General features: G+C 40.2%; 1 protein-coding gene across 11 annotated transcripts in view; it reads right to left on the bottom strand.

Moving 5' to 3' along the window:
- PCDH15 (protocadherin related 15) overlaps positions 1–27,411 on the bottom strand; it is an 858,619-nt gene that overhangs the window by 206,168 nt on the left and 625,040 nt on the right. For all 11 annotated transcript variants that reach the window (XM_049810552.1, XM_049810540.1, XM_049810547.1 and 8 more), the window contains 2 exons: positions 26,341–26,449; positions 19,540–19,652 (listed from right to left, as the gene is read on the bottom strand). In XM_049810552.1, the coding sequence (XP_049666509.1) occupies positions 19,540–19,652; positions 26,341–26,449 (222 nt within the window). The remainder of the gene's footprint in view (positions 1–19,539; positions 19,653–26,340; positions 26,450–27,411) is intronic.

Here is a 27,411-nt window from a genome sequence, read left to right as displayed (position 1 = left end):
GACAGAATTAGGCAGCTTATCCTTCAGAAAGTCACGGTCACTTCCCAACTGCTTGTTGCCAGCAACAAGCGTTTCTTGCAGCAGCAGGACACAGCCCGACTTCACTCTTCCAGTGCCTTAGCAAGTGCTCAACCACAAGGCTACCACGTGAAAACCACCACATCCAGCTCACCTCTTCTGCCATTTAATTAAGTTTTACTTCCAAAGACATCTATATAAGCAAGGTTTGGAAACCACCAAGGAAAGCAACTCCTTTCCGGAACCAATCCAGAAATTGATATATCAGGGTAGGACTGGAAATCCCCAAAGCATCAGAGCTTAGCTCTCGGGGTTCGGTGCTCAGGTACAGGAGGTGAGACAGGTACAAATGCACCCGCTCTGCTGCCGTACCCACCTAACTCTTCACCAGCACCAAATAGCAAACCCCAGTGCCAACCTCGGGACCTGAAATTCCTTTTCAAGGGCCAGGCAGAATTAGGTACAGCAGCGTCTAAGCCCTTTACATCTGTCTTTGTTTCCGACTTGAAAAGAATCTCCTTTTACAACAGCAGAAGTAAAGCAAAGCAAAACACTTCTGGTAAGAGAAAGTGCTTTAAAAAAAAAAAAAAAGTGCTGAAATTCTAACCAACTCTCAGCATACCTTCCTTTAATGCTTTTTAGAAGATTTGTGAAATTTCTGCTTTTCTAATCCAACCTATGTACTTGTGGGACTGTCATTAAAACTCACTTTTAATCGGTTTTACAGACTAGTGCTATCACTTGAAGTTGAAATGGCTCTGACCAATACAAAGGGTAAAACACAACTTCCGTAGAGAAAAGTATCTATTTTCTGAACTTTAAAGTACACAGTTACATATTAGAAAAAAAAACTAGCTCTGAAACTCGTAAGAGCAGAAAGACATAAGCTCTTCCTCTCTTTGAAAAGATTTAGCTGAAAGCTGGAAGGGAGAAAAAAATTGTTCATTTCCTTAGAATGCCTCTTCCAGAGTTGTTCTGTTTCAAGCCACTGGAAAATACAAATAACTGTTCTTTTTGCTTTTGCCCTTTACACGTGGTGATGGGTCCAACAAAGCAAATGAAGAACTAAAGAAGAAATTAGCAAGATGGTAGTTACAAATACTCACTTTCAAACAATTTTTAGGAAATCATTTTCTCTAACAGCCACTTCTTTTTTCTTCTGTTTGATACAAAGAATTTAATATAAAATATGAGAAATTAATTTGTTTTCATTTGTTACATAAACATATTCCCAGAATTAATGCTTGGCTAAAAGCAGTTCTTGTACCTTTGATGCATACTCTTCATAATTCTCCAAAAACATACAATACCTGTAATACTGCCATTTTTTGCTGCATTTCCCTATTCCTTAACTTTTTCTTGGGTTTGGGGTTTTTTTTTGGGTGTTGGGGTTTTTTGCTTGGTTTTGGGGTGGGTTTTTTGCCTGGGTTTTGTTTGTTTGTTTGGTTTTTTTTAAGATATATTACATATAACATAAATTGTTCCAGACATTCAGTGCTGTTAGTGAAAACAGTTTTTCCTCGTACTAGCCTGCTAAATGCTTCCTTGGGCCTGCTGGCCACAGGTTGAGCAAGTCTGCTTCCTAACACATATTTTGCAACACAAAGAATAGACAATTCACATTTCTTTCAGAAAGCAAGCCACTGGTATTTAAGACACAAAGCATTCCGGTTCTAGTCCCCAAAAGAACATGCTCTGTTGTCAAAACAATGAATGATCTTTCAAATAAACCTAAGGGTATTATATGACCTTAGACTCCATGGTTCTTCAGTGGAGTGAAGCTGGCTAGATGGTTTAGATTGAAGATAAACAATCATAAGGAGGCACTAACAACAGAGTGAAAAAGAACAAGTATGCAATGAAGCCTTCATCACAGGGACACGCATGGCGATGAAGACTTTAGACTTTCACATTGTTACAAATACTACCTATGAGAGAACAGCAGGTACCTTCACACTACCCCCAAGATACACAAAAAAGCAGCACAGAATTACACTCTGGCAACTACTGCTCCAGTTAAGTAGTTAAGAGCACCTAAGGAAAACAAAGGACAAAATAATGTGAAATGTGTTAATTTTTCAAATCAAAGACATTTAGCTACACTTATTATGCAATTTGCTGCTTGAGCAGTTTAAGTGCAGTGTTGAACATCTACATGCAGTTTGCAGAATGCTTATATTTGGAGTGGCCAACATATGTTTATCCTTATGGAAGATGACTAGAGATGACATGAAATCAGTTTCACCAGGGAGATACCGTACAAGGAGTGAAGAACGACTGACTAGGTTAGCAACTTGAAGAAACGCTCTATACAGAAAAAAACATGAAGTTCACTTATTCATAGTATTAGACTAAACAGTTCCACAAAAGAAAGGAGAAATGAAAGCAATGCAATAGACTCCCTGAATCTTCAGGAAAATAAACCAAAGTATGGAATTTTCTTTCCTGTAGAGCTAGCAGGGATACGTTTGGTGAGATAAACCAGCTTTGACAACGAAACACCCTCCAGATGGACACTGATGCATAGGCGAGACTCTCTGGTGCTCCTGTTGCACCATCTCTGCTCCCTGTGCTCATCGCCACTGGAGGATGGCAAAGCACAGGAGAGCTGGACAGACCCATGATGGGGATGCCTGGACAGTCTCAGGGGGTACAGCTGCCGAGGAATGCTGTGGGCAAAGATGACTTAGCAGGCTATCAGCATTTTTCAGAGCTGAAAGCACCCGTCTTCTTCACCCCGCGCCCCCCGTGTTCACAATGTCATCTCCCACCGCGCAGTCTTGTCTCAGAGAAACATCTAATAGAGAGCAAAATACAGTCACCTTTGCTTAAACTCGGGGCTCCTATTTCTCCATGGATTCACAGAACGCAACTTTTGCACTGTGCCCTTGTATAACACCTCAGGAATACTTAGTCCAGAAAATCTGTCATAAGATGCAAGAAAACCAAACAATTTGCAGTTTATCTAAGACACTTCCCGGTTGCTGCTTCTCCACAGGACCTCAGAGTTGATCTCCCCAGTGAATTTTAATAGGCCAATTAAAAATTAAAAGAAAAAACCAACCAACCAACCAAAAAACCAACAAAACCTCCAACTACTCCTAACAGCCCTAGTGGTTAGGGCTCAAGCATTCAGCAGAGCAGACAGACACACTGCACAGCTTTATCTAACCTGCCATACAGAACATACATTTTCTCTTTCCAGCTTTGATTCTGTTTTACCTCACCAGCCCCTCGCTTCTACACCTGCACCCTCTTCAGCCACTGGCCTAAAGCAACGCAGTGGGTCCCTGCCTCTCCATTTCAGCTGTTATTTCTGAGCAGTGTTAATTAACAGCTTTGACCTCCTGGGAAGATGGCTGCCACCTCTTCCAACCCAGCTAAAACTTATCTCAGCACCATCCCTTCCATCATGCATTCAAAACCTACCTACAAAGACAGACGTAACTTCGTGTAAATACTATCCCGTCTCTTCCCAGGCTCTACCCATTACACTTTAAAGGTCTTTCTCAGCATCCAGTGAAGGTAATGGGGGCATCTGTCAAATTCAGATTATCTTAATTCAAAACATCCAGCTCAAGATTCTTTAATCTGGATTTCTGTCAGACTTTGCCAACTACGGCTACCATAATGCTAGGGCCAACAAGTATCTGACATCCGATCACTATTGCATTTAGGGAACTGTTGCCTATAGTGCAATAACAGACTTGGCTGCATGAACAGATTCTCAAAAAACCTGGTTGCTACATGGAAGCGAAGGCAGCACAATTTTACTTTCACATCCTTAAGGTTACAATAAGATACTATTACATCTGCTATCTGTCGGTCCTACAATGAAGTAGCCTGCTTTTCTTTTCTGTTCTTTGTGACTTCAGTATTCATACAGGCATCTTAACTCCACGTAGCTGGTCAAGAGGAAAGGCTATGAGACAGATGCACAAGAACAACTTTGGAGTACAAAGCTCAGTGTAGGTGAAATACAGGGGCCTAAAGCCAAAGCTCTAGCTCTTAGTTTCCCTGCTCAGCTGCTGCGTAGCACTGACGGAGTCTGGATTCCAGGATGCCCGTTTTCTTTTCTTCGTGTAATGCTTTCAGCACGTTTCTGCACATGCGGAGAAGTGCTCCTCCGGGCAAAGCAACCTTTATCCCTCATCCAGGCCTGATGTGAGTCCAGAAAAGGTGCGTTACTTCCCTGTAACTGTATTTCTTCACAACACACAGCTTTATGATAAAAATGGCAAGGCACATTCCTGCAAGCACCATTGGCTGGTGCATTTCAGGCAGTATCAGCACCGGTAACGGGCATGTTTCACGCCTGCTCTTCACAGGCAGTTTCAGCATCAATAAAAAAGAAAACCTGGCTTCTTTCTCTCCACCCTCCAATCCCAACAGGAAGATGAGCAAGTGGAGCTGAGGGGAAAGCTGTACATGGGCATACACATGAACTTAACACATCTTAACAACAGTTTGGACATAAATAACTTTCTTCTTCAGGTGACAGGCTACATATACTTGCAGCGTGGAAGAACAGAAGTGAGACCTGCAAACGGATCTACAAGAAGGTCTCAGAGACTTAAGGAAAGCAAAGGTAGGTGCATGTTTCCTCGAGAGGCAGCAGATCCACAGGCTTGGACAAGAGCCTGGTGCTGATGAACGGTGCAGCAGGTGCCTGCCCAGTATGAACCGCCCCTGGTAAATGCCCAGAGGGGTCTGAGCAAAGGGGCTCACACTGGAAGCAGAATTCTTTGTTAGCTGTTTAACAGCATCATTTCACATAGTCTGCAACTGTAGCGGCAACTAACCTGAGAAGAAACTGCGGAGACCTTTTAAGTATTTCAACAGCACCCATGATGAAGATGAGTTATTTGCTCACCCCTCCTCCAAAACATCTTATCTGGTCAATACGACAAGATAACATCTGCCCATCACCTAGCACTTGGACAGAACTGACATTGCTCAGAAGGGACAAGATTTCTGTAGAGTGGAGGGGAAAAGGGAATGAATTTTACAAGAAATCCTGTTGGAATGAAATTTTGGATAGGTTACCTTGAAATATCTCCCCTAAAGACCATTATACAGCAGATTGACTTATAAAGGCTTGCATTTCATTTATCTTCTAGCTGAAGCAATGTCTGTATTAAATAGCTATTTAAGAAAATATAGAAACACTCCTGGGAGCAGCCTGCGATCTCATCTTTGCTGCTTTAAATATTTCCTCACAAGGATCATTCATTTCTTCCTTGGTGTAAAAGTCAAGCCTCAAGAAACTCAGGTTCAGAAATTTTTCTTCTTCCTTTTGCACGCAACCTTTATCAGGCCTGAAAGTCTCTAAAATTCCCTCCAGAAAAAGCCCACTCTAGAACGTGTACACACACGCCATCTTTAGATCTGGCAACAAAACCACCACACTGGCAAAAGGGAATACGAGCATATTCTCAGCAGCAGCACTAAGTATTCCCATATTCCCCTGTTGTTCTGTGTTTTTTCTTGATTTGCTGGTACATCTGGCACACACAACCACCCACATAACAGCATGTTTCTGACAATTTTTAAAATTCATGTATTGCCTTTCTCAGCCAGTTAAAATAGACATGCTCTGTTTACCACAATGATGGAAAGACTGGAAATAGTGTCTAAAATAACAATACAACTTACCACGGACCTCTTGACCCAAAAAAATAAAAGGTAGATTATCACCATCTAATAAATAACAGGGCCAATAATGTCCAAAACCTAAAAAATAAGCACAGAACTAGAAGAATAAATACTAGTGGTAAGAATAGACTAGTTTACGCCAATATCAGCCCGAAGAATTTTTCTTGGAACCCATGCAACAAATCAATCCATTAAAATTAACTTTTTTAGGCACTACTTGAACAAAACGTTTGCTGAAATTAGTGCCACCAGTTTTTTCTTCTTCACGACACAAGTTTTTCAAATTGCAGTTAGGTCCAAAAGTAATTTTCTCTGTGCTATAACAATCCTCTTAATTCCCTGAGCAACTTAATACTTTTATTCAACAAAACGAATTTTAGACGTTGTACTCCTTGTGCTTCTGTAGCCTAAGCCTGCTATACCTATATCAACCAGGTTAGCTTCTGGATATTTTTTCTTTAAAAATGTGATCAAATCATTGTTCTTTCCCTGCAGGACACAGTATTTGAAATGCATTAAGTCACAACAATGTAGTTGAACTTGCTTTTGTTATCACTCATGAAATATATAGATGAAAAATTTCTTTGATGGATAAATATAACTTTGAATTTTTATTCTATCACTTGACTAATTTTTTATAACATTCAAAAATCATGGCTTGATTAGAAATAATTGCATGGAATAGTACTATATCTTTTACTTCCTCCAATGCAATGATACTGATACCTGTATCCCAACACACAACTGTTCAACTTGAGACTGAGACAAAGCTTGCAAAATATCTGCACCATCATTCATACAATCATATACCAAAAAAAATTGCCACTGCATCCTAGATACTTAAATGTTCATGTTAAGCAAACAAAAAAATAGAATGTTATTTGAAGAAGATTCACAATATATCTAAAAATTGACCTTTGGCTTTTCTGAAAGGTAAATGAGCATGTTCTTCTGCTATTGGAAGTTAATGTTGGGTTTAGATTTGATGCATCCATTTAAGCATGCTGTAAAAAAGAATGACACTAAACTTTACAGCCAGAAAATACCAGCCTAAATGAGACAGAGCGAGCCCCTAGCAGGCTAATAGACAGGCTCTCAAAGATACCAAAGAAAAAGCCACCACCTAGCTGACAACCATCTTTGTGCATCCTGTAAGTCACACCGTTGTTTCAGTCCAGTTACCTTTTCACAAGCATCCCTGCAAGAACCATAAATCTCAAATTCTGTTGCCGTAATTGTTTCTACTCTTGCACTCACCTCCTTTCCAAGGACCGCCAGAATCCTCTGTGCTTCCCCTACCATTGATTATACCCTAGCATTTCAAGAGATACAGTAAAAGAAGTAAGGAAAAGCCTCTGGCAAACACATTTGATAGCTCACTTAAGGAGATGTAGTACTGGAGAACTGCAGGCAGGTCATTTCTGATTTTCTATTTAATACAAGAACAAGGAAAGAACTGAGGAACTTCAGACACTCAAACTTAAAGTTGACTTCAAGCTGCGAAGAAGATGGAAACATTATATAGTATTTAAACCAATGTAATTAAAAAAAGGAGCAGTCAGCAGAGATACAGAGAAGGAAAGTCAGGTCTGACAAAGTTGCTTCTTTTAAAGGCAAAACTGAACTGGGAGATAAACGTGAAACTAGGGACATAATTTATCTAGATTTAGGGTAAGCTTTAGGATTCTATATCACACACTGGATTAATTTACAAGGTCAGAAAGTACAGCACAAGGAAAGAACTACTGAAATGGATTAAAAATTGGCTTAAGGACAAAAAGCACAGGGTATCTTTAGAACACAGAAAAATTTGACTTTACCGTCAGTGAAGCTTGTGATGTGGCAGTGAAATGAAATTGGCACATAATGTGTCTAGACACTATGCTTAAAAAAAACCCAAAAAACCAACCAAACCCCAAACACACATTTCTTATTCATGTATTAAGGGTGACTTCAGTATCAGTAAGGCTTATGATGCTGCAGCGCAAGGAACAGTAATACTTACAGCTGCCCACCTTTCCAAATAATGAAACACTTTCTTCTTCCCTTTGGTTAAAGAAAATGCCAACTATGAAGTCATTATGCCAAGTTTTAAGTGATGGATGTTTAAGTCTTAAATGAAAAAAAAGTCTGTTTACTGCAGAATGGAAATACAACTATTTCTGTAAATAAAAGAGATTACAGAACTTACCATTTATGTATTTTAATATTTTCATTGCTCTGTGAGTGATGACACACAATGTAGGGTCAATCTTAACTCACAATCACTGGTCTTTCTATGTGTATCTGTGACAATGCTCTAAAGGCAAGGAAAAACATTCACCATGCCAAGGTGCTGCTAAACACAGGAAAAACTTGCTATTTTCAATTTCTATGTCATAACTTTGGAGAAAGACTGATACGAAGAAACATTTTATTCACGTATAGAAAAGGGTTCGGTTTTCCTGCACCCTTTTTTTTCTCTCCTTATTCACAAACACAAAACCCATGTCTGCACTCAGATTTTCAATTCTACATCCTCTCATCACTGTATTACACACAAGATGGAAAAAAAGGCTGCCTCAAAGAGAACAGAAATTTCCAGACTATTTGGACTAGCTTTTGTGACAGTGATAAGCCAAGAGAAGTAATTGAATACTGAGTTCACATAAGGGATGAACATTTGAAAAGCCAATTTAAAAAACAGTTATTGCACTTAATACCTACAGGAGATGCACAGCAGTTCAACCAACCTACCGATTTTGAAGATTTCATCATTGTCAGGAAGTGGACTGAGCAACTATTTAATGAAAATACATTTCTTCCATTCTTTTTCTAATCTGTCACCATGAGTACAAAAACACTCTCATTTGTTCAGTTCATATTCTATTTTGAGGCAGAGCAATCACCCTGTTTCCCATTATAGCTGATACATCTCTACTGTTCTGCAAGAACATCAGAGGATACTATCTTCAGTTACATTTCAAAAGAGAGCGACAAAAACAAAACAGTTCCAGAACAAGGGCAAAATATTTTTGGAAAATAATACTTGTCATGGGGGCTATATTATATTTTCCACTCTGTACTCCGAGAAATTTGAGAGAAAACACCAATAGTTAGGAAGTTGAGCTTTTTAACATGTAGGTTACTTTCTAGAGACCTATTCAATAGCAATCATCGGGAAGTTTTCTGAGTTCTCAACTGCTGCAGCCCAGACATACTTCAAACTAACAAGCCTTTATCATCTTGACTAAACTAAATAAATAGGGCATTACTCTTCGTGCTGAAATCTCTACTTGCACCATTGTGAAATTTAGAAGAACAAAGAATAAGCACAAATCCTCCTAAATGCAAGAAAATATGTTCTTTAAGATACACTGGACAAGGGGAAAATTAGAGCTACCCTGAATAAAGATAACAAATAAAGGTCAACAGGCGCATGGACCCAAAGGATCAAAACAGGATGAGAAGAATAGGAGGCTGACATTATTACAAAAACCTACTGAACATCGCAAACATGAAGTTTCTGAAGTGGTGAAAAAAGTTAGATAATTCAGGACTTCTTAAACCTCAAAAAAGACGGACTCTGGGCCATTCCTCTAAGGGCAGTCTAGGAATTTCCAGTCTAGTGAGCCTCAATTGATACACATCTTCTCATTGCCTGCTAGCATTATGTTTTTCTAAAACTTGTAACAAAAGAATAGCATAAGAAGAATTTTACTAGATCAGACCAATAATCCGTCCAGTGCAAAATGATGGTTGCAGCTGCAGCCAAAGACAGAAGCCTAGAGAGGAACACGAGCAGCTCAGATTTCCCTGGATTATATTTCAATAGATTTTTTCTTCCACAGGCCAGCCCTGCCTCCCTTTGAGCCCATGTCAACTTTCAGCCCCACATCACTGCCTGTCAAAGCAGACAAACTATATTAGATGAAGAACAAGCTTATTTTGTCTGTTTTAAACTTGCCACCTGCTTGTTTCATTTGATAACTTCAAGCTCTTACATCGCAGGACACAGTGAACTATTGATTCCTCTTCACTCTCAGAATTGTGACACTATATTTTACAGGTGTCTATCATATCTTCTTCCTTCCTCACCTTATATGAAACTGCTTCAGTTCTGCTCTGTTGCTTTTGTGATAGAGACCAGAGTTGGGCACTGTGGCCAAGACACGTATACAGCCTGGATCTGTACAGTACCACAGTGACTTTTTCTCTGTTCTGTTCTCTTTTTCTTAATGATTTCTAATGTTCAATTTGCCCTTTTTTTTTTTTTTTTTTGACATCCACAGATCACTGAGCCAACCTTCACACTCAGTTATCAGTTACAATGCCAAGATCTCATTCCCAAATCAAGTCAGAACGCATCATTTTGTGTGTAAGGCTAGAATGATCTTTTCTGACTTGTTTCACTTGATTTTTTAAGCTATGCCTAATTTTATCACCGACTCATTTGGTCTTGCAAAGTCCTTCTGCAATTCTACAGTCAGTCCTCACCCTTACTACCAGAATAGTAGGGGTGGGGCAACAGCGTCTATGCCAACCAGCTAATGAACCTGGCAAGGAGATGACAACCAACAACCAAGCGAGGAAGTGGTGGGCCCAGGCTGGCCACCAAAGTCTGCAGGGTGATATGAGGAAGAGGGACCCCATAACCATTAAAGCAGGGCCGAAGGGGGACCACCTTCATACACACATAAATAAGGGAATGCCAACAGGACTGCATTATAGGTAAAGCCCTCATTAGAGTTTCTGGGAAGTCAGCATGCCCATATGCCTGCCCTGAAGTGACTATACACTAATGCACACATCATAGGAGTAGACTTTGGCCTAACTCAGGGATCTGATTGGCAAAATCCCATTGGATATGGCCTTGGAGAGAAGCAGGGTGCAGGAGAACTGGTTGACTTTCAAAAAATCACCTTTGCCAAGTCCAAAAATGGTCCATCCTGACAAACAGGAAATCACAGAAAGTTGGCCTGCATAGATAGGCAAGGCTCCTAAGAAAACTCAAAGAAAGAAAGGAAGCCTGCAAGAATTGGAACCAGGGACAGGTGACGCAGGAGGACTATCGAAACACTGTCTGAACACGCAGGTTAGTGTTAACGTGCAGATTTAGAAAAGCCAAACCACGTGGAACTGAATGGCAACAGGAAAGGCTTCTACAGGTTCATCAGCAGCACAAGCAAGACTAAGGAAAATGTAGGCCTGCTGTTGAGTGGGACAGGATGACAGGGGACATGAAAAAGGCTGCCATATTCAATGTCATCATCTTCTCAGACTCTACAGGCAAGACCTGCCTTCAGTAATCTCCATCCCCGAGACCCACGGAAAAGTCTGGAGCAAGGAAGACAGAGGAGGATCAGGTTAGGGATATATTTAAACAAACGGGTCATACACTAATCCAGGGGACCTGATGGGATGCACTCGCACATGCTAAAGGAGCTGGCTGATGTCACTGCAAGACCCCTCTCTACTACATTTGTAAGGTTCATGGCAATTAAGAGAGGTTCCTGAGGTCTAGAAGAAAACAAGTGTCACTTCTGTATCTTCAAGAAAGGCAAGAAGCAAGATCCAGGGAACTACAGACCAGTCAACCTCACCCCAATGCTAGGGAAGGTCATGGTGGAGCAAATAATTCTAGGAACCATTTCCAAACATATGAAGGACAAGGAGGAGGTTGGGAGTCATCAGTGTGGGTTTACTCAGGGCAACTCATGCTCGATCACCCTGATAGGCCTCTACAATTAGAAGAATGGCTTGGTGGGTATGGGGAGAGCAGTGGATAATATTTATCTTGACGTGAATAATGCTTTTGACACTGTCTCTATATGACCTCATAAATCAACTGCTGAAGTATTGACTAGATAGGTGGACAATGAGGTGGATTGAAAACTAGCTGAATTGCTGAGCACACAGTGTTCCGATCTCACAGCACGAAGCCCAGCTGGAGGCCAGTTAGCAAAGGCCTATCCAGGGGTCGACAGTGGTGCCACCACAGTTTAACATCTTTATTAATGACACAGTTGATGGGACCAAGTGCACCCTTAGCAAGCTTGCAGGTGATACAAAACTGGGAGAAGGGGCTGATTTGCCAGATGGGTGCGCTGCCATTCAGAGAGACCTTGACAGGATGCAGAAATACACAGATGGGAGTCTCATGAAGTTCAAAAAAAGGAAAATGTCAAGTCGTGCACCTGGGAAGAGAGAACCTCAGGCACCAGTAGATGTTAGGGGCTAACCAACTTGAAAGCAGCTTTGCAGAGCAGGACACAGGGGTCCTGGTGGATGAACTGAGCAAAATGCCTTTGCAGCAAACCTGTGTCGCATTAGGAAAAGTGCTGCCAGTGGGTTGAGTGCTACTTAGCACTGGTGAGGCGCACCTGGAGTACTGGGACCAGTTCCGGGAAAAAAAAAAAAACAAAATACAAGTTACTGCATTTAAACGTAAGAAGAAACTCTTTTAATCTGAGAGCTGTCAAATACCAGACCAGGTTGCTCAGAGAGGCTGTGGAGTTTCCAGCCTTGGAGATACTCAACACCCTCCCCACCCCCAACCTGGGCAAGGGGGTTGGACTGGACAATCTCCAGAGATGCCCGCCAATCTTGGCAATTTTATGATTCTGTAATAGCTCAGGATCATAAGCAGCTTTTTTATTTCAGTATTTTAACTGTTGAGATCATTCCAAAGTTTCTTAAAAAGAAAAGGGCCCCAGCCTAGTGTTGCACTCGATGACCTATCTGCTTTCTAAAACGGATCATTTAGCCTTGCCCTCTGCACCTGCTAGTGGCTGGCAAGCAACCTCACCGAGTCTCCCTGTACTTCCACTCTGAACAGAAAACAGTCTTTGTTCAATGAATAGATCATACAAAACATGGCATACATACACTTTACTTTCTGCCTTCAAAGTGCATATTTGTCCACAGTTTGATCCTCAGACTGTTGCTGAAGCTATGCCTTCTTTTCCTGTAATGCAGTAAGTTTTCAACAGTCTTGAGAGCAATGGACAGGAGAGATCAATGAAGTTCCCAACAGAAGAGAGAAAGCAATTCACCTCCAGCACGAATAGTAGGAGCACATCACTGCTGAGGTCCATATCAGGGTAAATCGGGCACATTGCAAAGGACTTAACTATACTGGAACTCTGATACACACACTGGGAGCATCTCTCTGATCCAAACCACCTCCACCAGAAAGGAAAAGTGGCCTTTTCAGCTCACAAGCGATTTCTTGGGATGGGCAGGAGAACAGGCACACAAATTCATGCCATGCCAGTATTCATGTAATCAAATGCATGCACCGGTGGATGTTACCTGACATTTGTAGCCAAGCTTCACAAACAATCTTCCTTCATTAACATGGAATTTGGTCTGGCTGATACTCAGGCTCAGTTTCTACATGCATGCTCAAAGCAAGTACAACTGACTTACTCAAACCTCCTGTGCCTAGTCACAGCCTATATAAATGCCACAGCCAATTCAGCAGGGAAAAGCCTTCTAAAAATGGGAAATCACACTCCATGCAAAGATTCAAGCCTGAAGAGTAAACAGAGTAGATATTACTGCTGGAAAGTTCAACACAACTTCTTGCAGAATGGGACCCCAAACTAATTTTCTTGTAACACTGGAATTTGAATCAGTCTGTTCAACTCTGACATGTGGCATTGACCTTCTGTTACCACCTAAACAACAAGGAAACGCAATCCCACTACAGAATTGTTTCTATGGTATTATCTGTCACAAGGTTAATGCTGGTCTGACTGAAATACCACCTGGGGATAACAGATTTTTGAGACAGGTACATACGATAAGGAAAACACTCTGTAAGGATATTCTTCAAAAGATTCTGCACAGCTGCAGCACAATGTTGAAGTACACTTCTGTTACTAATACTGTTGGGAAGGCACCAAAAAACCCAAGCAACTGCAACACAAATCAATTCTTTTTGTAAGAGCCTATTCCCCAAGAGCTGTAAAACTCTCAGATCCAAGGAAAAGTCTTATTAAAAAGTCAGGCTACAAATATTATTTGAAGCTGGGAAACTCATTCCCCCTGTCTTTTTTTTTTTTTTTTTTTTTTTTTTTTCAATCTAATTGGAGTTTTTATTGAGATGTCAATTTACATGAATCCTTCCCAATTTCCCAATGGCACAAATACAATCAAATACAACAATCAGTGGTTTAAGAATTAACCATACAGGTTGTATGAAAACCTACTCTAAACTACATTATAAATTTAATTTCCCCAGTACAGAGGTGTCCTTATGAGATTAACAAAACACTCCTCTATTTTTCTACCACATGTTATAATATTCAAAGTATTTTTAGTCATTAATACAAGTATCCCAGTACCATCAAAAATGGAAAAATCAATTCTTGCAAGAGAAATAAAATTCTTATCCTGATTTTGAGTCTGACACGCATGCATTTACTTTACACTGGAGAAAATTTGAGGTATTAATTGTTCTAGGTAAATAACGTAGACTAGAAAGATGCAACCATAAAGTGAAAAGGTATGCTTATACTTCATTACTCTCAAAATACTTCCAAGTCTTTTTTGCTGTTGCAACTCCTATAGGTTTTATAGCAATCCAGAATGAACAAAATTCTTTATTCTTCCTTACGTACTGGATACCAACCCACTGCAATACTGATGTGTTGGAGAACCAAAGCCAACTTCTGGCATGTATTATCACCTGGTTACGCAGCAGTTGCTAAGAAAACACTTTCCCTATCTCCTTTATTCTTGTATTTCCATTCATATTTTCAGTAGGACCTCCCTGGGTCTTAACAGAGTTGACAAAATTTCTCTGATCATAGTAAAAAACATGTCTATTTGTTTATTTAGAGGAGGATCAATTTTTGCTTTTCAAGACACTGAAATAATCTAAGGGGTCATGATGTTTTTAAGCATTTTATAAAGCAAAAACTCTTTATGACTTGCTAGTGACAATTTCTCCCCCAAATCTCCACATATGCATTCTTTGGGCTGGACTGATAATAGCCCTTGTGGTAGCGTAGCTCCTCATCCTCAGCCTACTCCGAAAGCCACACAAAGTCCCTATGAACTAAATTACCACTCAGCATAAGTAATTTTATCAAAATCTGGTCGCTTACAGATGTAGTAAATTCCTTTGTAGTGTAGCATTTCCATTCATTAGTATTTCATTGACTATGTAAGTACATCTAGCCTTCAGTAGTCCATCCACTTTGCAAATTGATTTTAATAGAACTGTCAGGTTAGATTTTGTCTGATTGATAAAGAACCTATGTTCAAATAGGAAAGGATCAAAGTGCATCAATTTGATTAATTCTCCTATTTGTTTCATGATATACATGCTTAAAAAAAAAAAAAAAGGCTCACTGACACTTTTTAGAGCCAGTAACAAGAACTTAGTCTCATGTCTACAGTGCAGTGGTCATGTTTTTTCCAGAAAGGTGATCAAAGCTATTGCCATTTTCTTCAAGCAGCTATATCCCCTTCTACAAGCAAAGAGGTATCAGAGGTGAAGTTAACTCTGTTGAGGACTAAACAGATTACATGCCTTCCTGGTACAAATTGTTGTCCTCTAGGTGGAAGATAGCTACCATGGCAACAATGCTAAGGAAATGTAGTTTTAATACGTTTATTATTTTATTGAGAATCTCAGGAGATGTTTCACAGCAAGGCTGCCGATCGAAGATGTAATTATTTCTTAGCCTTTGAGGTTGCTGAAAGTGTGCTCACTCTCACTGTAACTTTGGTTTGATTTCTCTAGCAACTACCTTCTATAAAGCAGGACTGTCTGCTGCAGAAGAGACTGTTCTCTCTCCAAATTGTCTGCTCGCCAGAGACATGCAAGTCTCTGCCTCTATGGACATAAACCTCCAAACGACACACACTTATTTATAAATAAGTTACTCCAAAAGTAGTAATTTATTTCAGAAAAGGAATTAGTATTACGGGGTGTGGTCTTGCATCTCAGGAACAATCTTTTATAACAGAAGCTACAATACATAAAGGAAAAGAACACTTATGATTCATAATGTTCACATATTTTGGGTCTGACAAAGACTTCTATCCTGGTTTCAGCTGGGATAGAGTTAACTGTCTTCCTAGCAGCTGGTACAGTGCTATGTTTTGAGTTCAGCATGAGAAGAATGTTGATAACACACGGATGTTTTCAGCTGTTGCTCAGTAGTGTTTAGTCTAAAGTCAAGGATTTTTCAGCTTCTCGTCCCCAGCCAGCGAGAAAGCTGGAGGGGCACAAGAAGTTGGCCCAGGACACAGCCAGGGCAGCTGACCCAAACTGGCCAACGGGGTATTCCATACCACGGGACGTCCCATCTAGCGTATAAACTGGGGGCAGTGGGGGCAGGGAATCGCCGCTCGGGGACTAGCTGGGTGTCGATCGGCGGGTGGTGAGCAATTGCCCTGCGCATCATTTGTACATTCCAATCCTTTTATTACTACTGTTGTAATTTTATTAGTGTTATCATTATCATTATTAGTTTCTTCTTTTCTGTTCTGTTAAGCTGTTCTTATCTCAACCCACAAGTTTTACTTCTTTTCCCAATTTTCTCCCCCATCCCACTGGGTGGAGGGGGAGTGAGTGAGCAGCTGTGTGGTGCTTAGTTGCTGGCTGGGGTTAAACCACAACACTGTATTTTTAGTTACAGTATTATTAGCACTGGAAAGCCCTTTCAGTTTAAAGCCTCTAAATCCACATGCTTATTATCACAGCCTTGCGGTTGCCATGTGGAAATTCCAATGGGACACACACAAAAAAATACATGTTTTTTTGTAAAAGCCTCTGTCGTTTTGCAGGGAATGGAAGTGACAGGAGCTTCCCTAGGAGGGCCAACTAGTTTGCCTCCTTGATTATCATCAAATATCTTCTGGAGATAGCAGGGAGGCTGAAACCCAGCATTTCTTATTAAGAAGTTTAGCTTTTTCCATTCTCTACCTATTTGAGAATTCAACATTTATCAGCGATGCAGTTTTTATACCACAGATGAGCGCACCAATTTCCTGTCGGCCTTACTTCACGCATTCTAATATTCATGTATTGACTTAACCACCTTTTCCATTTCACTGTTTTCCATAATATTTTGGCAGAAAAAAAATTGATCCCCTGATATCAGAGGGAATATTTTAAAGATTAAATTTAGTGAGTCCTGCAAAAATAGCATATTTTCTGTTTAAAGGGAAACATCACACGTTGCACCCCTCCAGATAAAATAGAATCAGATTCAACAATTTCAGCACTGCAAGAAATGCAAACTCGAGAATGTGCAACGCAAGAATCTGAAGATTTGATTCAATACAAGCCTGAGACATTATACCAGTTCAAAAGGTCCCTGAACAACACAGCATTAAAACTTTTATTATTCTAGCAGGTGGCATGTTATCATTCTTACAGACTAATAATTTTCCTTATTATCCCCTTGGCTGCACATATAACACAGCAATATGAACCTAATAATACCTATAAACATTTCCATTAACAACAGAGCTTGCTATTTAGGCACACATAAGGTGGTACCAGACTAATGTAATTGATTTTTTTAACTGATGTATTATGCTACTGTATATGGCTGCTGAATTTTGACAACAATGAAACAAAGTGCTACAGGCTTTGACCTGTAACTTCTTTGCATATTTATTTAGACGTTAACCCACCTAAGTTTCTTCATCTGTCCTAGTGACAGCAGAACTCCACAACAAGAGGTAAGCTCAGAAATAGATTATTATAAAAGCATCCAATCACAAATTATTTCACTCTAAGCATATACAAGTTTTGTACTTCGATGCACACACAATCAGCTGAGGTAGGAAATTAACACAAGTATTTAAAAAGGTGCCGAGCTATTCAAAACTCCTATACGCTGCAATTTTGTTTCATCTTCTGTCATACTATACTCACAGTTATATTCCTCAGAAGGTACAGAAAGAAATAATAAATTTATTACCATCTTCCCAGAGAAATTGCTGCCCTCTCTGAGATGTACAGAGGGAGCCTCCAAATCTGTCCCTAACTCTCCTGTGCTTAATAAATGCTCAGAGTTAGCATAAAAAAGAATTCCTACAAGTTACACAAGCCCTAGCTTCAGTCAGCTTTTGCATGGCCACGCACAGGCACAGACACAGTTGGGGACCCAGGTCGCTCTGTCACACCATATTTGTATATGTTCCTTCATCCCTCCTTATTTCAAGAGCAGAAACGCGTATGATTGCTCCCCCCACTCCCAAATGTTTGAAAGATTGAGTTTTGCTTCTGCTCTGAAAGAAAAAAAGAACAAAATCCTACTCAGATTTTCCCTGAGGAATAGCAAGCGTTTTGGTCTGACTGCATGACAGGACGAAAGCATCGAGGCTGCGAGCTAGCAGAACTACGGCACATCATTTCCAAGAGGTTCAGGGGCCGGTACAGAAGGAGCTGCTCTTGCCAAGAGGACTCCCTGCTGCCAGTGCCACATTAATACCCCCCAAAAATTAGGGTGGGTAACACAGGCAAATAAAGAATTCTTACCATATGAGTGCAACCCTCGTATTTAGAAATAGATTAATTAATGCTAACAAACAGCAGGAGCTTTATGACATTCCTGCGTTAAAACATGCTGCAGTTTGGAAAGCCCACTCTTCATTCTGCATGAAATACACTGAAAAATACACAAGTTATCTACTACTATAAAATAGACTACTATGATTCCTTTCTCTTTTATTTTCTCCTCTTTTTACCAATAAATACAGCAAAACCTACACAATTTTCTGTGTCATTAGACAACAGCTTTAGGGACAACTCCAGACTGTCTCCAAAAGAACCAAATATAACTCTGCTCTATTCTCATTTGAGACCGTCGTCTTTACTGAACTGACTTTTGCAGTCCATTGACACAGATTTCACCTGCAGCAAACCTTACGGTTTTGTACGATTTTGCCAAAAGTAAAATTAGTAGCTTACTACATTTAACAAGTTTGGCAATTAAACATTGATATCGCCACCTCCTATTCTTTTCTCTTAATTCTCAAATTGGCAAAGAAAGGAACAATTACTGAAAATATTCTATACTTGCAAAACTGGGACTCAGTAACCAGATGAAGATACATTTAGAGATTTTCTGTAAAAGACACATTCTTCACAACTGATATATGCTTTGATCACTTGGCTCAGTTAAGAAAAACTGCAGACTGTTACCAAGTCAGATTGTAAAAAATTAAGGACAAAGCAGTATGTACAAAAGAGGAAGGAAGCCAACTCCCCTTATCAATGGTAGGATTTGAAAAGACCAACCCCACAGAATTGGTTTATGCCTTTTCCCAGCAATAACAGCTGAATGTGATCAGCACTAGCTATGTTTCAGAAGCTTTCTTTTTATTCAGTAGCAGCGCTCTGGAGTGAGCATCCTTTTTTTTTTAATCATCCCTGAACAAAAAAATCCAAAAAAACTCCAACCAACCAAAAAAAACCCTATGCAAAAAGTGCTACAAGATGTGGAGATGATTTTTTTGTTCTCCTTGCTCACAATATTCAGTACTCAGACAATGCTTTGAATCTATATGATTCTCTAGCATGGGTTGTGAACTGGAGAAAACATGAAATATATAACAAATGCATTCTTAGGACAACTGAGTTGGTAAAAAACAAATGTACAATTGGAACTTAGTTTGTTTATACAATATCAATATAACATGAAATGTTAGAACTCTACCACGATTCATTCCCTTTTAAAAACTACTTCAGACCCTTCTTCCCTGTGACAGTGCTAAATGATGCCTGACAGCCTAAAAAAATAAAAAAGAAAAATGCAGGGAAGACAAGCAAGCCCACCCCACATTTTCTCTAGAGCTTTTTGTTACTATGCAGTTTTCAAAAGCATATGGGAATATGAATTCAGTCAAAATTACCTTAATAACCAAATCAAACTTCTGGTGTAAATCCCTATTTATTGGCTTTAGGAGTGTCAGTACAGCTGTTGTAAGATTCATATGGAAATACTGTGGATAATCCTCAGGAGTACCTGTAAAAAAAAAAAAAACCAAAAAAAAAACAACATTGAGGTTTGAACAAATGCTGTTTCTGAAAGATGTAGTTAAACAATGTATTTATTTTACTCTTTAGTCATCAAATGAACAAAAACTAATCCTGCTATTATAAGGATAAAATATTGCATCATGTGTACATGGAGCTTAAGGATACTACTAACATTATGCGTTTAATATTATCATTATTTCCTTGCTCTCCCTAACCACAAAGAATCTTCTCAACTGGGAATCCCTAAGTACTTGAAAACAACAGGAGCTACTTTTCAGCTTCCAGGAGTTACATATAAATCTAATCAGATAAGCGGACATACAGAGAGATGAGCTTTCACTGCAATTCATCTTCCACTTCTATCCACCGCATTCCTGAGACTCAACTTGCTAAACACACACCACTGAGATTTTCTCTCTCCAGCTTTGAAGTATGCTTCCCCTGAGGTATTGCTGGACATACGCTGACATTAGTCACAAAGCAAAGAACACTATGAACCATTTTTTGAGTACCCCGCTTAAACAAAGAAAATCCGCAATGAGGCGATGTGACAAAGATGTTACCTCTAAGTTCAAGATAGCCATGTTATTGCTCACAGATGATGCCCTGACATTTGCAATTTAAAAGGTACATCTTAAATACCTTAGCTCTTGTAGCCCTCTTGCACCTATGGGCAAGCTCTTTAATGCATTATTAATAACATAAGTAATAACTATTAATAACATATACATAAGTAATAACAACAGATACGTTATTTTAGAAATCCCTCTACGAAAACAAGTTTCTCATCAGGGAGGAAGCACCAGACGAAACCTCATCTAACAGCTTCCATTTATTGGCAGCAGGGAGTAGTGTCTTCGTGGCTGTGAGCTTCCAGGTTACTCTCCAACCCAGTTAAAACAGAAGCAGTCACAGCCTGAACGGATTTGCAAACTCATGAAGATACAGCAAGGGCTATGCAAAGGATGGAGCCAGCCATGACCTCGCCGTGCCTGGCCCCCAGGCTAGCCAGCAAGGCAGCTGCAGCCCAAAACCATTCCCATGGTACTGTGCTCGAGCCAAAAGGCTCTAGCAGCACAGCCTGACACAGAGGAGGTAAGAATTAAGCTACTGTAGTTTCGAGCCACAGGATTCTCGAAGAAAGTATACAAAAAAGCAGCAATGGTGGAGCATGAATTGCCAGGGCAGGAAGAAGCAATAAGCATATGGGATACTGTTCAGCAAGTCTCTCTCCTATCAGGGAACAGAGGCTGTATCTTTTTTTAAAGACAAAGGGACGATCTCGCCTCAATTGCATGGCAGAAAGCTGTATCCACCTTCTCCAGTCTCTGTGTCTCATCCTAGTTTGTTTTGGTGTAACTGTCTGACTTTCTCTGAGCCAGGCTGACTCCCAGCTGGGGAGATGTGAGAGCACAAATCTGAACAGAGTAGGGGCTCAGAAAGCCAAAGCGTTTAGAAACAGCACGAACTCTGGCATCTCACAGCTTATCAGTATTACTAAAGGTATCCGAAGAAACCAAAATACTGATTACAAGTCTAAGATCTCGAGTCATTTTAGGTCTAGGAATAGTGCTGTGTAGCAGCTGAGAGGCAGAAAGCACTCCTGGCTGATGGTATAAACGCCCCAGTAAGTCCTCTGAGCCCATGAGTTACGGTATCTTAAAGCAGCCATGAGAGCAGGACAAATATTGCTGTGCCAAATCCTCAATCCAGTCTAACAGGGCATAAGATTCAACACAAAAAAAAGACCACTTTCCTGATAAATGATGGTATTATCTGCTCACCTTTCAAGGGGAATGATTAGAAACTGCTTTTAGAAAGCCAGTAGCTATCCCAGGAGATAGATTACTGTCCGAACTCATGCGCAATAATTTGATTTGCAACTCATCAAACGACAACCATTTGCTAGAGATATATATATATATATATCGTGTGTGTATATACACACACACACTGTAAATACTCTGTGACTATCTCTGTATACACGTATGCCACAGACCCAGACAGTAGTAACAGGAAGAACCACTATGGATTATTTTTTTCTATTACACCACCTATATAAATGCAGAGTTTCTAGCTCCAAGTCCTGTGTCCCCCTGCCCCACCTTTTAATTTCAACTTTTAACTAATTGATCCAATTTTTTTAAGAGCACTAGGCATCCAGCAGGTGCTCCAAGCTTTTGGCAGATAACAGATTGCTGTAGTCTTAGGAGGCTGCATATCACAAGGGCTGATGCTGCAGCTAAGAAAAAACAAGAGATTAAGGACTAAATGCAAAAGCACCGAGAAAGTAGAAAACAAGAGGTTCCCTGAAGAAGAACAAATAAATAGGGGAGGATAGAGACAGCTGTAAGAGGCACAAAGCCACCTATAGCAGGGAAGATGAAGCTAATAGTATGTAAGGATGCCAGAAAAAAAATCTGCGTCGGGACACCCCAAAAAAACAAACAGGTAAAAGAGGAAAAGACAGCAAGGAGGACAATCGGTAAAGTAAAAAATTAGAGTATAACAGAGCTGGATTGCCTGAATCCTAAGTGATGACACCTGCTCAGCTCCTGCCTACCACAAGAAGGGTCCAGGATACCTTAAAATCTGAATGTAAAGTTTTCCAGGAACAGAGAAATCTGCTTCTGCACACGCAAAAATATTTGTGTTTTGACAGAGCAGAGCAACCCTCAGTCCACAAAGTTGCCTGATCTGCTTCCAGAAAGGAGGAGTTTCCTACTGCACCTGTAACTATGTGTCTTCAAAATGTGTCGCCTGCACGTTACAGATAAGCACCACTGGCTGGAGAACTGTTCACGCCACCCCAACACTGCCAGTCTCTCACAAGTGCAACCTGCAAGAAGATTAATCCAGGAAAAGCAGAGAGGTCTAAAAGCTCTATGGATGAGCTCTGAGGCTCCCTTCCCCCAGAAATTAAGCTGGTCTGTGTGTTTGGAGAGTCTAGGGTATCAAAAGGTGGCGGGCCAGCATGCACCAGTGGGTCCGTAAGGACCCTTGAGAAAGGAGGACAGCACATGAAGGGTGGCACGTGCTTTCTTTTCTGCAGATGAGATTGCACCATCCACACCAAAAATGAGCTTTCAGTGCTCAACAGACCACTGGTTACACTCTTTTGGCCCAGGCAAGAGAAGCAGCGACCTGACAGCCCAGGAGGGAACACGATCTCTTCTACTATGATGATCTTTTTACAGGTGAAGAGCACTCTTAGGTTTGCTTTTCTTGAAGCAAGAGGAGGGCTTTTGTGGAGCATGTTGCCTGCCAGGCAAATGCATCAGGGAGTTCACAGCACTGGAAAGAAACCCCCAAAAATGTTGTTGTGGGTTTTTTGGCTCTTCATTTAAATAGCAAACAAATAGAACACTTGATTGTCCAAAATTGACAGCAGAAATCAGAGACAGTTCCAAGGTCAAAACCAGAAGAATGATATAAAGGAAAAATTGACTCTTCCCAAGGACCAGCACCAGAGAAAAGAAACCCTTAAAACTACTAGTAAAAACAGCTAAGGGGAAACCTTTAAACAGGGCTGAACAGTAAATGCAAGAGTAGCACAGGGCTGTGATGCAGTCAGCACTAAGGAAAAAAATGGGGTGAGATTGCCGATGAGAGAAGGTGAGCTGGCTTCTAACCCCTTTTTATTGCACACACACTACATGCAAAGGGAGGGGGCCTGCTTACACGCTTGCGTACACCAGACACTGCGGTTCTATTGCAATGACCCAAATATATTAACATTCCTGAAAGTCAAGGATTGGAGAAATCAGTGCTTTAAAAAAAATTTCCAAACATCACGTTTCCAAATGTAAAGATACGGGGCATTGTATAAGAAATGAAATATTACAGTATGGCCCCCGTTCAAGCCTCTTCTCTCAAGTACTTCACTGTACTTTGGTAGGTAGTTCTTTCATCAGGTACTTTAGCCAGTACTTTAAATAGACGACAACAATCCCTGCAGCACTATGCTGTAAGTAGTTCTCTAAACTTAGGATGACCGTCAAGAATATTTAAGACCTTATCTTCTATTGTTTTATCAGTACCAGTCCATAACTACTTGAACAAGTATATTCACACATCTTGATATATCCTTTGAGAGGACTGCACTCAGAGGTCAGAATGATAAAGAAAGCAGAAAATAATGGGCTAGTAACAAACTTGGGCTATTTCTTTATTTTTCAAGTGCCTTCCCCTCAAGTTACTCTTGCCTTCAGCAGTGCTACGCTCACATGAATGCGTAACAAGACTCCCACAAGCATTTATCATCACCTCATTCAGGGAGTTCAACTCCTTTTCAATGAACTGCAGGGGGACCTGTTGTTGCTGGAACTGGTGAGGTTCACTCGTACCCTCCTCACGGGAAAGATCGCTAGATTTGGTGAAAGTAGCACTGAGGCATTTACCTGAACTCTTGAAAGGCTAGTTAGCTTGAAAGCCTGAAAGGCAGAGATCTTTATGGGCACTTAAGGATGAGGTTAGTAAGCCAGATCAAGTAGAAGTGAGTTAGCGCTGCAGTGATGCTGAGCTTCGTTAAAAGAAACGTGTCTTTAGAGTAGATCCTAAAGACATTGAGAAAGATGCGCGGGTTTCATATATAACATTCATAGTGCCCAAAGCATCCTCCAGGACTTGACTTGTACAGGTGTGCAGTGAGAGGAGGAAAGCAGGGTAAAAGAACCACCAAATTAGAACTCAGTCAAATCAAAATTCAAAATCACTCCCATATTCAGTAAGTAGGCTGCTCTCTCATTCTGTGGGCATAGTTCGGACCTTGCAGTGTTTAAAAAAAGACCTATCCAAAGATATAAGGAAGAACTATATTTAGATCTAAAGCAAGGGAAAAAATCCACATAAGGAGAAGTACCTGCAAGGCCTATTTAGCTGTGAAACTAATATTTTTTTGAGGTAAAGGCTAAAATATAAATAGCACTACATACTGGCAAAGATGAAGACAGACTTAAAATCTAAAAGGAAATCCCTTTGAAGACCTTGGCAAAAAGAAGAAAGAAAAAAAAAAATAGCCTTTGCATTGAAAAATCCCCCAAACCCAAACCAAATCGCTATAATACATCTTTCTGAATTATTTCTTCTAGGTCAAAAGAGTCATTCAAACATGAAAAATATCACAAGTTAGTGAAACGCAATTTTTAATAAGTTCACACCTGAAGAACTTTGCAAGTTATGCAAGGAGCTTTGAAAAAAATTGACTAGATGTTGCACTAGGGCATAACTGTCAATAGCAGAATTTATAAATAAATCAAGTCAATTTTCAAACATAAAACCAGGTAGTATGTTTACACTACAAGTATTTACAAATGTCTTTACAGTACAGTTTTGCTGGAGGAAGACTAGTTGACAGCAGTGTATCCCTTAGTCAGCCAGATTTGGATCCAGTTACAGCCTGAAGGAATCTAGCTCGCTTCATGACTACCCAAACAAAACCTGATTTCATTTCTTAGAGGACGCTGAAGTCTACCATGCTGAGGCTGATCTGCCACGGCCACGTCCCTTGCCATAGACCTGGGAGTAGAGCCCCTGGGAGCAGAGCCCTGGAAACGCCTCAACACCAGTCTCTTGGCACTGAGTGGGTTCAGGCTTCTTTATTTTGCACATGGAGCTCAGGACTTGCACATTCAGTACAATGGTACCTCTAAGGTAGTGATTCATTTGTACCCTCTTAAGATAGCTCTTAAAATGACTGACATATCAAACCATCAAACCTAACATTTTTCCCCTTTCACAACAAAACTATAACATACAAAAGCATCCTCTTTTTTTTTTTTTTTTTAAATGACAAGCAAAACTATGCAATCTGCTCATTAAAATCTTTGCTTCCACCTCTCCATGGGTGAGAAATCCATGTAGCTGCAGTTTAACAGAGCAAGTGTGAAAAAGATGTGATTCCACAAAACACACGTTTCAATTGCCACACTAGTCACAAGGCACAGAAATTACTACAACAACAGTCTCTGTACTTTGGGAAGAGCAGGACAGGTAGAAGACTGCAACTGCAAACCACTGCCTTAGGCCTTTCCATCATCAAATCACACAAGCTAAGCAATTGGAAACAAATGCCAAACATGGGAAAGTAGCAGGAAAAATTAATATGCAGCAGAATACAAGACATGCCCAAGCAAAGTGGCTATTCTCTGAACTCTTTCTAGAACTGCATTCCTCTCTGGGCAGAAAACAGCATAGTCAACTAAACAAACATTAAATTACAAGGGAAAGCATGCAAGCTCACAGGCAGCAAAACTAAGGGTGGATGAAGTAAAACCCTTTAAGTTGCTCTGTGCCAGAAGAGTTTTGGAATGAAACCTGCTTTAATTGCCTTTCTTTAGCATCTTTTACGGTGCCTTTGCACCAGTGAATGAAAAAAAATGCATTGCAGCATAGCTATGAGCACAGACAAGTCTCTCTCCTTTTCCTTGCCGTGTTGCTCCATTTGCTAAACCAGACAATTCTGAATCTAATCTGAATAAATAATAACAATGCAACCATCTGAAATAAGCTTCTAAATTGAAATTAAACATAAATAGGTAGAACAACTATTTCAAACATCCCACTAACCACAATATAAGTTTTTATTAGGTTTCCACTCTCCCAGTCAATCTTTTTCTGGCTGGTCATAATAAAGTGACTGATTGTGAGTGATAGCAAGAGTAACAGACACCAACCAACTAGGATGGAATAGAGGATGCCCGGTCGATCAGAAGGAGGCTGGATGTTTCGGTCCTGATCTATGGCTTGTATGGGTGGAGTGACACTGATGGGATTCACGTGTGCCTGAAATGAAAAATCAGACAGATTTGAAACAGAAAAATTAGAAAGCCAGTAGGCAGATCTTTAGATTTAACAGAAAAACATCCCACTGAAAAGGATATTTGCTGAAACTGTAGGAGAAAAAGTACTCATATTTAAGAATAGTTACAGCACATGTCCCTTTTGAAATCAAAATTAAGTAGGCAACATACATATTTCCACAGCAATCTGCTTTCTTTTAGATACATTTTATACTATAATAGTATCTTCAAGGAAAGGAAGCTCACAAATGTTCAAGCAAATGCTTGACTATGCTTCCATAAATAGTCCCTTGAATCAGACATTTCAGATATCATCATAGCAGTGAAATACAGCAAATGCTTTAAAAAAGGAAATAAAAACAAACTGAATTTGAGAATCATTAGGAGCTAGAGTGGCTGTGATGCATGAATACATACTGCAAAAGAAATTCAAGCCAAGGTACAGACATTTCAAGGATAGGTTCATTTGAGAAGTTTGGATGGACGTTGCCATAATTCATACCACCATTCAGAAGTGATCTCACATGCCAAACATAGAAGCAGAAAACCAGAAAAGCATTTGCAGGCTTTCATCTCGTTCAGTATTTGTATGCCCATTTCTTTACCTACCAGCTTAATGGCATTCCTGTACCTACTAATAGCACTTAGCCTTTGCTGTTGCTTTGAATGTTTTCTGAAGTCTTCCTGTGCCAAGAGAGTCTCCAGTGGTAATACCAGAGCTGCCATTCCCAACTCTAAACAAACAGTTTCAGTAACCTTGGCTGCTTAATCAACTAGAAATGTAGCTATTCCATGAATGTATGTGCACCGGTCTTTTCCATCCCCTTCTTAGAACTTCTACTTGCATGGCAGAAATGTTTAATAACCTCTATGAAAAACCAGATGCCTTTTTTCCACATACGACTAATCCTGGCAGCCTTTCCTTTGGAAACCTCTAACGCTCCA

The sequence above is a fragment of the Accipiter gentilis genome, chromosome 9 (genome assembly GCF_929443795.1).
Source record: "Accipiter gentilis chromosome 9, bAccGen1.1, whole genome shotgun sequence".
In the NCBI taxonomy this organism is placed as follows: domain Eukaryota; kingdom Metazoa; phylum Chordata; class Aves; order Accipitriformes; family Accipitridae; genus Astur; species Astur gentilis.
The sequence above is the reverse complement of the archived record's forward strand: the minus strand, read 5'-3'. Positions and strand labels throughout refer to the sequence as shown.